Genomic DNA, 12,287 nt, shown 5'->3' with positions numbered 1-12,287 from the left:
TCTGTTTTTACAAAATATACTGAAGGATGCCATCTGACACATATTTGACATGGCTGCTAAAAAAGAAAGAAAACTCCTAATGGAATCTTAGGCCTCCTCAAGTAAAGCTGTTTTCTATTGTAGATGGTAAGATACTACTGACAATACTATGTGCAGCCCAAGTCTCCTTATTCTCAGACGAACAATGGAAAAAACAAAGTGGTTCAGAAGCAGGCTATCTGAAGATGAGGTCCTAAGATGAGCGTTTAAGGAAACTGGCAGTGCTTGGCCAGAGTCAAATCTCTGGAGGATTTTCACAGGGACATGATAAGCAGCTGCAAAGGGAACCGTGCCTCCTGTAGACGCGGACAGAGAGAAAGCAGAACCCAGTGTGCCCAGGAAGTGCTCACAAAAAGGAACAGACCTCTGAGGTCCTGAGTTCCCCATCACTGAAGCAGTCACACTGAAGCTGGGTAAACAGCTTGTCAAGAAAATCACAGAAAAGCCTGCTGCCCCGCATAAAAAATTACATTAGGGGATCACTGACCACCGAAGTCCTTCCCATGCAAGGGTTCTATGACTATCCATGTGAGATATGTCACCACAGGAAACGTATGCTTCCCTGTGACAATGCAGAGAAATCATTCTAGATTTAGAGCAAAACCATTTTTTAAAACATTCTGAAAGGTTTTAAAAACTGTATCTTTTAATACACCATTGAAGGACTCATATACTTAACATATAATTAAGTAAATATGCCAGAAATAGGAAATGTGAAACATGTAGTTCTCAGTCTGGTGAGGGAGATATCGGCCTCCCTTTGCCAAATAAAGACTGCACCCGATGTCCATCAGGAACATAATTACTTTCTGTGATTCGTCAATTTTTGTTTTCACATTGAAATTAAGGTAAAAACAATACACTATTATACTATTTTACTGTAAATGTATCAATGCAAATACAGACTAGTAAACCATTTTAACAGAAGCCAAAACACTGCCTCCAGAACTAAAATCAAACTGAAGACGGAAGCCGATCACCATTTTCTAACCCTTTGTTACGCTTCTTTAAAGCTCCACAGATGCTGAATATATAACTTAAATACCTTGGTATATCTTTTATAACTTTGATAAATATTAAAATGATAGCACTAAATGGTCTTATAATCTCAGGTCATTAAGGAATTTACACCTTGGTTAAGTCAAAACATTAGTGTTAAGTACAGGTTTTACTGATAGAACATACACTCTTTTTTATACAGAATTCTAATATCAAATAGTTGTTTTTTTGTTTGTTTAATTTAGGAAAGAAGGGGAGAATCTAAACATCATTTTTTAAGCCCAAACACAATATCCTAGGAATTTTTTATTTGACAAAAGCTTAGCTAGCACTCTACTAAGTGTTTAATAAATATTAACTAAGTAGTCCTCACGACCACCATATAAGATTTACACAATTATCTTCACCCCATTTCTCAGATGGAGTACAGCACCACGAGGGACAGTCATTTCACTGAGGTCACGAGGCTGAGCTGCCCAGGTCCCCCTCAGATAACAACCCTAAGTTGGGGGACACAGCAGACATCACAGCTCACTAACCCTGCCGTCACTTAAGATGGGGCCTGTATGGTAACAGCAGAGATGATGACTTTTCCTTCTCATCCCTGTTAAATAATGACTGAGCTTTATGTAACTAGAGACACACAAATCCAAACTGAATTTAAACAGCATACATATCACACAATTTCCTTACCTTCCTAGCTCTTTAGATGTCAGTGTATAAAAATTATTAAAGTTTTCCATTTTCATTGGCGTTTGAGGAGTTGTAGTTAGCAAGCCTGAAACACTTCGGCAATCAAATCTTCTCCTCGACATCTTAGATGGCGTCCAGATATGCCTTTTCAGTCACTTCTTCTTACCTATTTTTTTTTAAAAAGAGAAGAGACAGGATATAACTTCAATGTAGCTCAGGAAAAAAAAGATATCTCAGACAGGATGTGCATTACATTATCAGCTCCAAATATAGCTATAAGACAACCAAAAAGAAGATTTAAAGAGCACATTCTTCCCACCAGGAAAAAGATGCACACACAGAAATTGGTATGGTACTTGAACTATGTTACTGACTTCATTCAGAATAAAACTACTGTGTAAAAAAAAAAAAAAAAACCTGTAGCCCTAGCTGGTTTGGTTCAGTGGATAGAGCGTTGGCTTGCAGACTGAAGGGTCCCGGGTTTGATTCTGGTCAAGGGCACATGCCTGGTTTGTGGGCTCAATCCCCAGTAGGGGGCACGCAGGAGGCAGCCGATCAATGATTCTCTCTCATCATTGATGTTTCTGTCTTTCTCCCTCTCCCTTCCTCTCTGAAATCAATAAATATATATATATATATATATATACTAGAAGCCCAGTGCATGACTGAATCATGCACATGTAGGGTCCCCTACACGCTTTCACTTTTCGCAGCAGGCACCCAGCTCCCCCGCTTTTGATGGTCCGCAGCCGCTGAGGGGGGCTACCCTGCCATTGAGAGGCGCAATCCCGCCCCCTGCGCCTCGCAACGGCAGCTGAGGGGGGCTGCCGCGGACACCTGGCTACCCTGCCGTTGAGAGGCGCAGCTGGGTGTCCACGGCAGGCCCCCTCAGCGGCCACGGATCTGGCCTTTGAGAGGGGCAGGGGCTGGAGTCCCGCCCCCTGCGCCTCTCAACAGCAGGGTAGCCCCCCTCAGTGGCAGCAGATCCATGCCTCTCAATGGCCGGATAGGCCACCCCGAGTCCCGCCCTCCAGCCCCCCGCCGCCCAATCATGGGCGTAGCAGAGTGTTGGTAATTTACATGTTACTCTATTATTAGATAGGATATATATATATATATATATATATATATATATATACACACACACATACATACATACACACACACACACACACACACACATATAAAAACACCTACATAATTATTTTCAAAAAGTTATAATTTAATACAAGCAATCACTCAATTTCATTTTTAAACTCTCATTCTTTAAAGTGTTATCTTCAGCCGAAACCGGTTTGGCTCAGTGGATAGAGCGTCGGTCTGCGGACTGGAGGGTCCCAGGTTCGATTCCGGTCAAGGGCATGTACTTTGGTTGCGGGCACATCCCCTGGTGGGGGTGTGCAGGAGGCAGCTGGTCGATGTCTCTCTCTCATCGATGTTTCTCGCTCTCTATCCCTCTCCCTTCCTCTCTGTGAAAAATCAATAAAATATACTTAAAGTGTTATCTTCATAAAACAAGGTAATTTATCATAGCTAAGTAAGGATTATTGCTTTTAGATTTAATTTCACATGGCCAAACAAACTTGGTGGTGAATTCACCTTTTGTGAGTTATATTACTGACATCTGAATGACTACAAGAAGCAGAATGTTTCATAGACTCTACAATTCAATACTAAATTCAGAAACTTTCAGAGGTCTTAAGAGTGTCTTTTTTGGGGGGGTGGGGGGGCAGCATCAGGCACAGAGCCTGCCATGTATGAAGAGCTCTATAATTTTGTTGGATGAGTGGCTGACCATACCAGAGTTCTCATCTACATGTGAAGCTCATATTTACCTCGAACTTTGTGATATTTACATGTATTCAGTTTTAGCATCACAGCTACTATTTCATAGTAATGGATTCCATACAACAGCAGACTATATATTTTAAGATACTTCTCACTTTCTGCTATGCCTACCTAATAAAAGACCAGTATTATTCTCCTAGCACCCTCTATAATAACCCCCTAGGCCCGTGGTTGGCAAATTGCGGCTCACGAGCCACCTGTGGCTCTTTGGCTCCTTGAGTGTGGCTCTTCCACAAAATACCCAGGCCTGGGCGAGTCTATGTTGAAGAAGTGGCGTTAGAAGAAGTTTAAGTTTAAAAAATTCAGCTCTCAAAAGAAATTTCAATCGTCGTACTGTTGATATTTGGTTCTGTTGACTAATGAGTTTGCTGACCACTGCCCTGGGCTTTTTTTCTTTCTCTGCCACATTTTTCCCTCCTTATTTCTTACCTGACATGTACTGTTTCTTTACCTTCCTAGATCCAAATGCCAGCTACATTCAGCTTAGCACAGAAGCAGTGGGACTGAGGTCAGTGTTTTCAGCTTCTATGTTTTCTCGGTTTTATTCTTAAGTCAGACAATTTTTTTCTCTCACTCTCTTGGTGTCTGGGAAAACAAAGCCCTAGCTGGTTTGGGGGTACACCACTAGTAGTCTAAGGGTAGCAGCATAGCATTCTGAAATAACATTTGGACTGAATCCCATCTGAGTCTGAATCCCATTTACCCATCACACCAGCAATGAGATCTTAGCTAGATTATTTAACTTTGTTACTGTTATGGGCTGAATTATGCTCCCCTCAAAATGCAGATGTTGAGCTCCTAACCCCCAGTACCTCAGAAAGCCACAGTACTTGGAGACAGGGCCTTTAACGAGGAGGCTAAGCTAACATGAGATCATTAGGGGGGGCCCAAACCAATGGGACTGGTGTCCCAGTGAAAAGTGGAGATCAGGACACAGACACACAGAGGGAAGACCCTGTGAGGACCAGGGAGGCTCATGGGAAACCAAAGAGAAAGCCTCAGCAGACTCGGGCCCTGCAGACAGTGAGCTCAAGCTTCTTCTCTCCGGACTGTGGAGACAATACATTATGTGGCTTAAATCACTCAACCTGCAGAACTTGATTATGGCAGCCTGGGAAACTATTTTAATACAGCTTCTTTTAAAAATAAGAAATAAGTATTTCCAATAAACATCACAACACTTGCTCTTCAACGTGATTATTTTGCCATGTTGTGTTTAAATGGATAAGTGAGACATCACAGACCCAGCTGGAGAAGTCCCTTCTTTGCATCCATAGTTTGCCCTCCCACTGCCACTGGGTGGGAGGGCTTACCATTTCTTTGCCAACATTTGCCCTATTTGGAGTTTTAATTGTGGCTATTCTGGTGTAATGAAGGTGAAATGGAACAGAATTTATCTTACAGATCTCTAAAGATTAAAAATTAAAATATGATGAACTCATGACACCGGTACAGTGCGTCCTGAGACTGTACCATGATTGTCCAGTACATATATATTGTTAACATTCTAGCCAAAGACAGTCTCTATGCAGTCTCTGCCATTGTTGAGTGCCATTTCCATATACAAAACTCTCACCCCAAGTTAGCTTAAACTTGATTCTTATAATTCTGTCTTTTTTTATTCTGTTTTAATAAACTATTTGTGTGGTTGTTTTTTTTTAGCTCTCATGACACTGAGTTTCACAGGTACATATTCCTCTCTTAAAAAGTCAGTAATTATCAATTCCTATGCTCAATCTATTTCTTTTAAGTCACCGTATTTTTACAAATTTTTTTCTAAATTTAAAAGTCTATGTGGGTCCTAGCCAGTCTGGCAGTGGCGAGAGCACTGGCCTGTGGACTGAAGGTTCAAGGGCACATGCCCGGGTTGTGTGCATGATCCACAGTTGGGGACGTGCAGGAGGCAGTCAAGCAGTGCTTCTCTCTCATCATTGATGTCTCTATCTCTCCCTTCCTCTATGAAATAAAAATGTATTTTAAAAACAACACACGTCTATGTGAAATCTAAAGAACAAAAGAAACAAACAAAACTAAAACAGACTCAAATATATGGAGAACAGACTGCTGATTGCCAGAGAGGAGGGGGGTTGGGGAACTGGTGAGAAAAGTGAAGAGATGAAGAAGTACTAATTGGTAGTTACAAAATAGTCATGAGGAAGTCAAGTACAGCATAGAGAATAACAGTCAATAATACTGTAATAACTATGTATGGTACCAGGTGGGTACTGGAAGTATTGGGGAAGTACTCTGTAAAGTATATGATTGTCTAACCACTATGCTATACACCTGAAACTAATATAAAATAATGCTGAATGTAAACTTTAGTTTAAAAATAAAATTAAAAAAGAATTTTAAAAAGTCCATGAATATGCACACTTATGATCACATTTATGCCACACACACACACACACACACACACATACACACAGAGAAAGAAAACATGTACCTGTCTCATGGATACAAACTGGCTCCATTCCCCACAATCAGGACTTGGGAAACATGAAGACAAGAACATATCACATCCAACCACAGAGACAGAAGACAGGGTCCTGAGTCTAGAATGTGCACCTCATCTAAATTCTAGAATCTAAGATGTCTATTTCATGCTGTAATATAGCAACTACAAAGTAATCTATTCGTAAGAAATCTGGTTGAATTATTAAGATATATTTACAAATAAGTATTTTCTGCTCTCAAGTTTTAAAAAAATGTCAATATGGATCCTACAGGTAGTAAAAAATTTATGTTCAATGAAGCTTTATAATTGTGAGGAAAAAAAGAAACCTGTGGAATGAATGAACCCCAAAGTCCAACAACAGGAAATGGTTAAATACACCTAAATAATAGGATATTATATACTCAAAAGTTGTGCTTTTAAAGAATCTTTTAAACTCAAATTATAAAGTGAAAAAAAGGAAGACATAAAACTTTATAAACAATATGATAATTTTGTGGGAAAATAAAAAAGCAAATAGCAGAAGACTGGAAAACAATGGCAAAATGTTAACAGTGGTTATCTTTGGGTGGTGGGATTATGGCACTATTTATACTTTCCGGTGTTTAAGTTATCTACACTAAGCAGATTCTACTTTAACAATCAATAAAAATTTAATAAATACCTTTGGGTAAAAAAGGTGGATGTAAATATATCTGACTGGCTTCTATGTGCAGAAACACATTTGCAACAGCAAAACATAACTCTTTATACATTAAGGGTTTACTTGGCTAGAAGTTCAAGAGCCATTCCTACTCCGTTTTAAGACCTCAGTGTTTTCTCTGCATTTCTCAAGCCTATTTCCAAATATTTTTTTCATTATCGCCCATTATAATAATTACAATATGCATTCAGATATGGATCAGTGAGGGAAGGAACAGAAGGAAATGTTAGACTTGATCTGGGCCTTACCTTGCTTTAAAAGGAGAAAGCAAATGTGATGTGATCAAAGTAAGACAATTTCTATAAATCTCTAAATAGCTCTATTTTTAAAATATTCATCATAATAGTCATTCCGAACTTATCAAACAAAAATGTTTTGTAAAAACAGAATATATCTACAATAAATGAAAACACCTAGAGAACTAAATGGTCTGCTTTGATCTCTTCATTGGCTTCCCAGCACCTACAAGCGATCGAGTCCTGACACATGACACACAGAGGCTGAGGCAGGTGCCCCAGCTTCATTTCCTGCCACACCATGTCTCACAGTGTGCCTCCACAGCTCTGTTATACTTCCCTGCCTGAAACAGCCTTTTTACCTTCCCTTAAATGGCTAACGTGCCTTATGCATCCTTCACATCTCAACATAAAATGGGATCTCCCCCCCGCCCCCTACTCTCGGAAGCTCTGACATTGTTAAAACCCAAAAAAAGTTGGGTTAAGTGCCTCTCCTTTATGCTTCAAACAGGACCCTTGACATATCTCTACCTCAATATCTAACATGTTAGATTTCAATTATGTTTAGTGTCTAAAGGGCAATAACCACTTACTTTTGTGCTAAACTCGCAGCATGGTGTCTGGCACCTGGTAGGAATTTTCAAAATGTTTGATGAACTGAATTATAAGAATTATGAAATAAAGAAGCATTTTTAGATACATCTCAAATCATCAAGGGTTGTGCAGAACTTGAGATCTATCTTGAAATTATAGTATTGGAGCTCTAAATGCAGCTAGTCTCTGCTTAATTTGGGTATTTGGCTCATAAAATAAGATATTTTAAATTGCTACTAGAGAATTTCAATTCTAAACAGGGATGGCCACAAAATATGGAAATATGGATAAAATCATTTCATCAGATATTGTAATGCAATACCAACAGACCATTTATTTTGTATTTTCCTGCCTTTCCAGACTAGGTGGCCACCTGGTTTCATGTAAATACCTACTTCAGCTAAGATAACATTTTAAGAGCTACCTCAATCAGGAAATTAATTCAGACACTGCCCTGTTAAGGACTGCTCAATCTAGATTTTCCTGAAATAAATTTGAAAGGCAATGGAAAGCAAAGTGAGGCACAAGATTATGAGGAAACAACTCCTTCCTACATGGGCATTTACAGCTACAAAGTTTTCCCTAGGAGTCAGAGAAACTGGAGATCTGTTCCTCTAGCATCCATCAAAGTAAACGAGGGTCTTTCTGCTAGCGTGGCAGAGGGCTCCATTTTTAATTAGTCATTGATTAGAAGTACATGTAATGCAGTGACGGAAGAATAAGTATGATTTCCAATTTCAAGAGACTGTATTCCTTATGTGTTCTACTAGCATATTTTGGTTTTTTAAGATCGAATATAAAGAATAATTCAAGAATTTAATAATTTGAGAATCACAACAGCAAGCCAGTTAGCTGACTCTAGTCCAAGCAGTCTAATATGTATACTACCCAAGGGCTGTATATACTACCCAGGGCTGAAGTCCCCAGTAAGGACCGCAGGCCCCATCCTGTGCCAGCACAGTCAGCCTGGTGCCATCTCTTCAACGTTCAGAAGAATCAAACCTGTAACTGTGAAACAGTATAGGAAGGTGCTGCAAACGGAAATAGCGTGGGCCAACACACACACTGCTTGCCATTCAACAGAAAAATTAAGTTTCTGTTGTAAAATAAAATACTGCTTACTATAGTATTCCTGAAGTAGTTTATTCCATAACTATTCCAATGCAAAATGGAATATGATCACTTGAGGATTAAAGATGAAATTGTTATTATAAAATTTTTAAATGATTAAAGTATTACTGCGCCCCCTTTTGGGGAAGAAGTTGCAAAAAGTCAGGGGTGCTGCATATAAATATTAAAAGAAACTGACCAGTTTAGATGTTAAAATTCAAGGATAAATGTATTTGGGAGAAAAAAGGGGTAAAAAAAAGAAATTTAAAAATTAACAAAATATATCTTGAAAATTGCATTTATCACAACATATTTTAATAAAAATGTGTAATTTAAATTTATAAATTTGTTAATTAAAATACTCAAAGAAATGTGCTTTAATTATAGTCTTCATAGAATATATACCACTTAAAATTACATCATTGAATTTTGTTATCCACACTGTGGAAAAATAAAATATTTAAAGTTTTCCCAAATGGAAAGGAAGTACATAAATTACTGTTAATGTTTCTGACACAATCAATACCCTTAGGATGCAAAATAATTCTTTAAAAAATTAAGAATCAAGCAAAAGCCTTTAAAAGCAGAAAGTCTAAAAGCACTATTGTTAGCTGCCCATTTTATACACAGGAAATATACTCTACAATACAATCTATGTGCAATATCATGGCAATTTTATGATTAAGTGAAAGTGTTAGTTAGCAATGTATTTATTTCCTTGATTCCTGGGTTTTAAATTGGGCTCAAAGATTAAAACAGGCAAATTTTGATAAGGAAATTCTCTCATAATTATCAAACAGCTTTTAAAATACGTTTACTTAGTGGCAAAACACTGTTAGTGCGAGCTTAAAAATAAAATCGTTTGATTAGACACAACCACAAATGCCTGCATCTCCTTCAGCCTTGTTATTAGTGTGCTGACAGTGATCAATTAGTCACGTCTCCACTTTCCTTAAAAACTGATTCTATCTTAACCAAACTATAACTCGCTTTTCCATGAGCCCCAAGAGAAATGGCAACCATGCTGTATGCACACAAAAAGGCCTTCAGGTTACTACACAAATTTTACTTTTAAAATTCAAGTTTGCTGCCATATAAGTATATTTCACTTCAATCCCATCACTTAGGGAAAAAAAAAATCTAAAATGTGTCTGTATCTCAAAATTAAAGCAGCTACTGATAAGAACTCCACTTCTTAAAATATCGGAAACACTTTTTAAAATGGAACATCTGCTCAGAAGAGAACCAAGGGGGAGAAGTGGGGGGAGGGGGTCCTCCAACCCGGGCCCTGTTCCCGCGGCTGCCTTTTCAAAACCACACGGTGCTGTGGCTGAATGTTCACAAAACAAGCGTCTGGGAAGCTGGTGAACCCCGCTTCTGGGCGGTTCGGACGGAACTCGGAAAGGCTGTGCCCATGGGGAGGGGGGTGTCCCGTCCGCCGGCTCCCGCAGGGAAACCGCGCTCCGGTTCCGCCTGCCGTCCGGGGCCGGTCCTCGGTCCGCCCCGCCGGCTGCGCCGGGTCCCAGACCCGAGGATTTAAAGGGGCCGCACCAGCCGGGCCTCCCCGCGGGCGCCGCGTATCGCTGGTGCCCAGATGTCAACATCTGCGGCGGCAAAGCGGCCGGGAATGGGAGCCACAGGCCTGATACTGACATGGGATCCTGCGGACGGGTTTTTAAAGCTTTTTTTTTTCTTCTTAATTTCAACATGCAACTCAAAGTCGGGATGCCTCTAATCTCATCACAACTCCACCCACTCCCCCCCTCCCTGCCCCCAAGAACTAAGATCAGCTGCAGCCGCCGGAAAGCCTCTTCCAGCTCGTCTCCACGGGCCTTTCCCCCCGGGGGACTCAAACCCGGGACTGACTTCTCCCCACACTAAAGCCGAGAGAGCGCCGGGCAAATGTCAGAAGCGCAGCCATCACGCGGCCCCACAGCGCGCGTCCAGGTCGCGGGCGCCCCGGCGGCTTCCATGGCGCCGAAGTAAAGCCAGATCCCGGGAGGTCGCCCAGGCCGGGGCCGCCCGCGCCTCCCGTCCCCGGGCTGGAGGAACGGCTCCCCGGCGGGGAGCACAGACCTTCCCCGGGCGCAGGCGGCGGCGAGCAGGACGCGCCCCCGAGTCCAGATGGGAGCGCTCCCGAGCCCACGTCGCGGCCGCGAGCCCGGCGGGGACGCGAGGGACCACGTCGGCGGCGGCCGGGGCCGGGCCGGGGGGGCCGGCCGGGGGGAGGGCGGCCCCGCGTGGCGCGGGGGACCCGGGAGAGCCCGGCGGCACGCGCACACCAGCTCCCGGGCCGAGTGGGTGCGGGGGGGACCCCTACCCCACGCAGGACAGAGGGGGCCGGGGAAGCAGGGCGCCCCCCGAACGCGGCGACCGGCCCGGGCCGAGGAGCCACCTGAGGAGCGGCTGTCGGGACCCACCTCCGCCGGCCGGGGGTCGGGGGCTTCGGGTCCGCCCACCGGCCCGCCCACGCGCCCGGGCCCCTCCTCGGGACTCCTCCCCGCCGTGGGGGTCTCGGCCCCGGAGGTCAAGGGGGGCTGGCTCTGGGGAGTGGGTCGCCGCCCCCAGGACACCCCGAACCCCAGCAGGACGCGGACGCGCGGGGAGGGGACACTGACCTCTCGGGCCGCGGCGGGTCCTCTCGGAGCGGCCCCTCCGAGGGTCTCCCGTCCGCCCCGCGCCGGCGGCCACGGCAGGACGGTCCCAGCTCCACCCGGCGAGGGTCCGGCAGCTCCGCCTCGGGCAGGACCCGCCTGTGTTCTTCCGCACCACGGCCCCCAGCGGTGACCCGGCCCCTTGTGAGGTGGCTCCCGGCCCCTGCGAGGTGGCTCCGGGCGGCGGCGGCGACGGCGACGGCGACGGGGACCCGAGCCTACAGTTGAGGTTTGAAAACTGCAGCCGCGTTGCGGGGCAGTGCTGTCGGCTAAGGCCCACCCCCTCCGCCCGGAGAACCAATCGGAGCGCGCAGGGAGGGCGGGGGCGTCACGTGGCGGGAGGGGCGGGGTGCCAGCTGGCGGCGCGTGCTGGGGGGCGTGGCCAGCGCGGGGGGAGGGCGTGGCCGGCGGCGGGCGAGCCGGCGGGGGGCGGGGCCGCGGCGCAGGTGGGGCGCTGAGGTCATCGCTACCTGGGAGGGGTGCTCGGGCGCCGCCGGCCCGCGGGCCGGGCTGTGTGGCTCTACCGGGCGGCGCCCCTCCCGCCTTCAGAGTGGTCGGCCCACGCCGTGCGAGTGTCTGCAGGTTGGGAGCGGGAAGAAGCCCCCGGAGCTGCCCTGCTCCCCACTCATCGAACCCCTGTCCCGACCTGGGGACTGTGCTCCCACTCTCCCGAGTCGTCTCCCTCGTGGCCAGAGCCCCCCCCCCCCCCCCCCCCCTCCGGCAGTGCAGAGCGCCTTTGCCAGGACTGGGCGAGCACCCCAGTCGCTCCAGCGCCCTCCTCTCCCAGGCCTGGCCCAGGCGGTGTAAGCAAAGTCCCCACGGGGTGCGTTGCGGGTTTGGGTTTGCCGTGCAGGGTGCCGCCCGAAACGACGAAAGCCCGCGGCGAGGGACCCAGGCTCTGTCACCTCCGGCAGAGAATGAAAAGGCGGAAAGTTCTGTGCAAGACACAGTTGCGC

The 12,287-nt window shown here is 45.1% G+C and overlaps 1 protein-coding gene across 2 annotated transcripts in view; it reads right to left on the bottom strand.

Moving 5' to 3' along the window:
- Positions 1-11,564, bottom strand: part of STK17B (serine/threonine kinase 17b) — a 28,809-nt gene extending 17,245 nt beyond the window's left edge. The window contains exons 1-2 of one of the 2 annotated variants that reach the window (XM_054722893.1): positions 11,296-11,564; positions 1,732-1,897 (exon numbers count right to left, since the gene is read on the bottom strand). In XM_054722893.1, the coding sequence (XP_054578868.1) occupies positions 1,732-1,853 (122 nt within the window). In that variant the 5' untranslated portion in view covers positions 1,854-1,897; positions 11,296-11,564. Of the gene's footprint in view, positions 1-1,731; positions 1,898-6,025; positions 6,102-11,295 lie in introns of those variants that run through there. The other variant, XM_054722894.1, reaches the window with a different exon arrangement.
- Between the last annotated feature and the right edge of the window lie 723 nt (positions 11,565-12,287).

This window comes from Eptesicus fuscus, chromosome 11 (genome assembly GCF_027574615.1).
Source record: "Eptesicus fuscus isolate TK198812 chromosome 11, DD_ASM_mEF_20220401, whole genome shotgun sequence".
NCBI classification, from domain to species: domain Eukaryota; kingdom Metazoa; phylum Chordata; class Mammalia; order Chiroptera; family Vespertilionidae; genus Eptesicus; species Eptesicus fuscus.
This window is presented reverse-complemented; position numbering and strand designations above follow the sequence as displayed.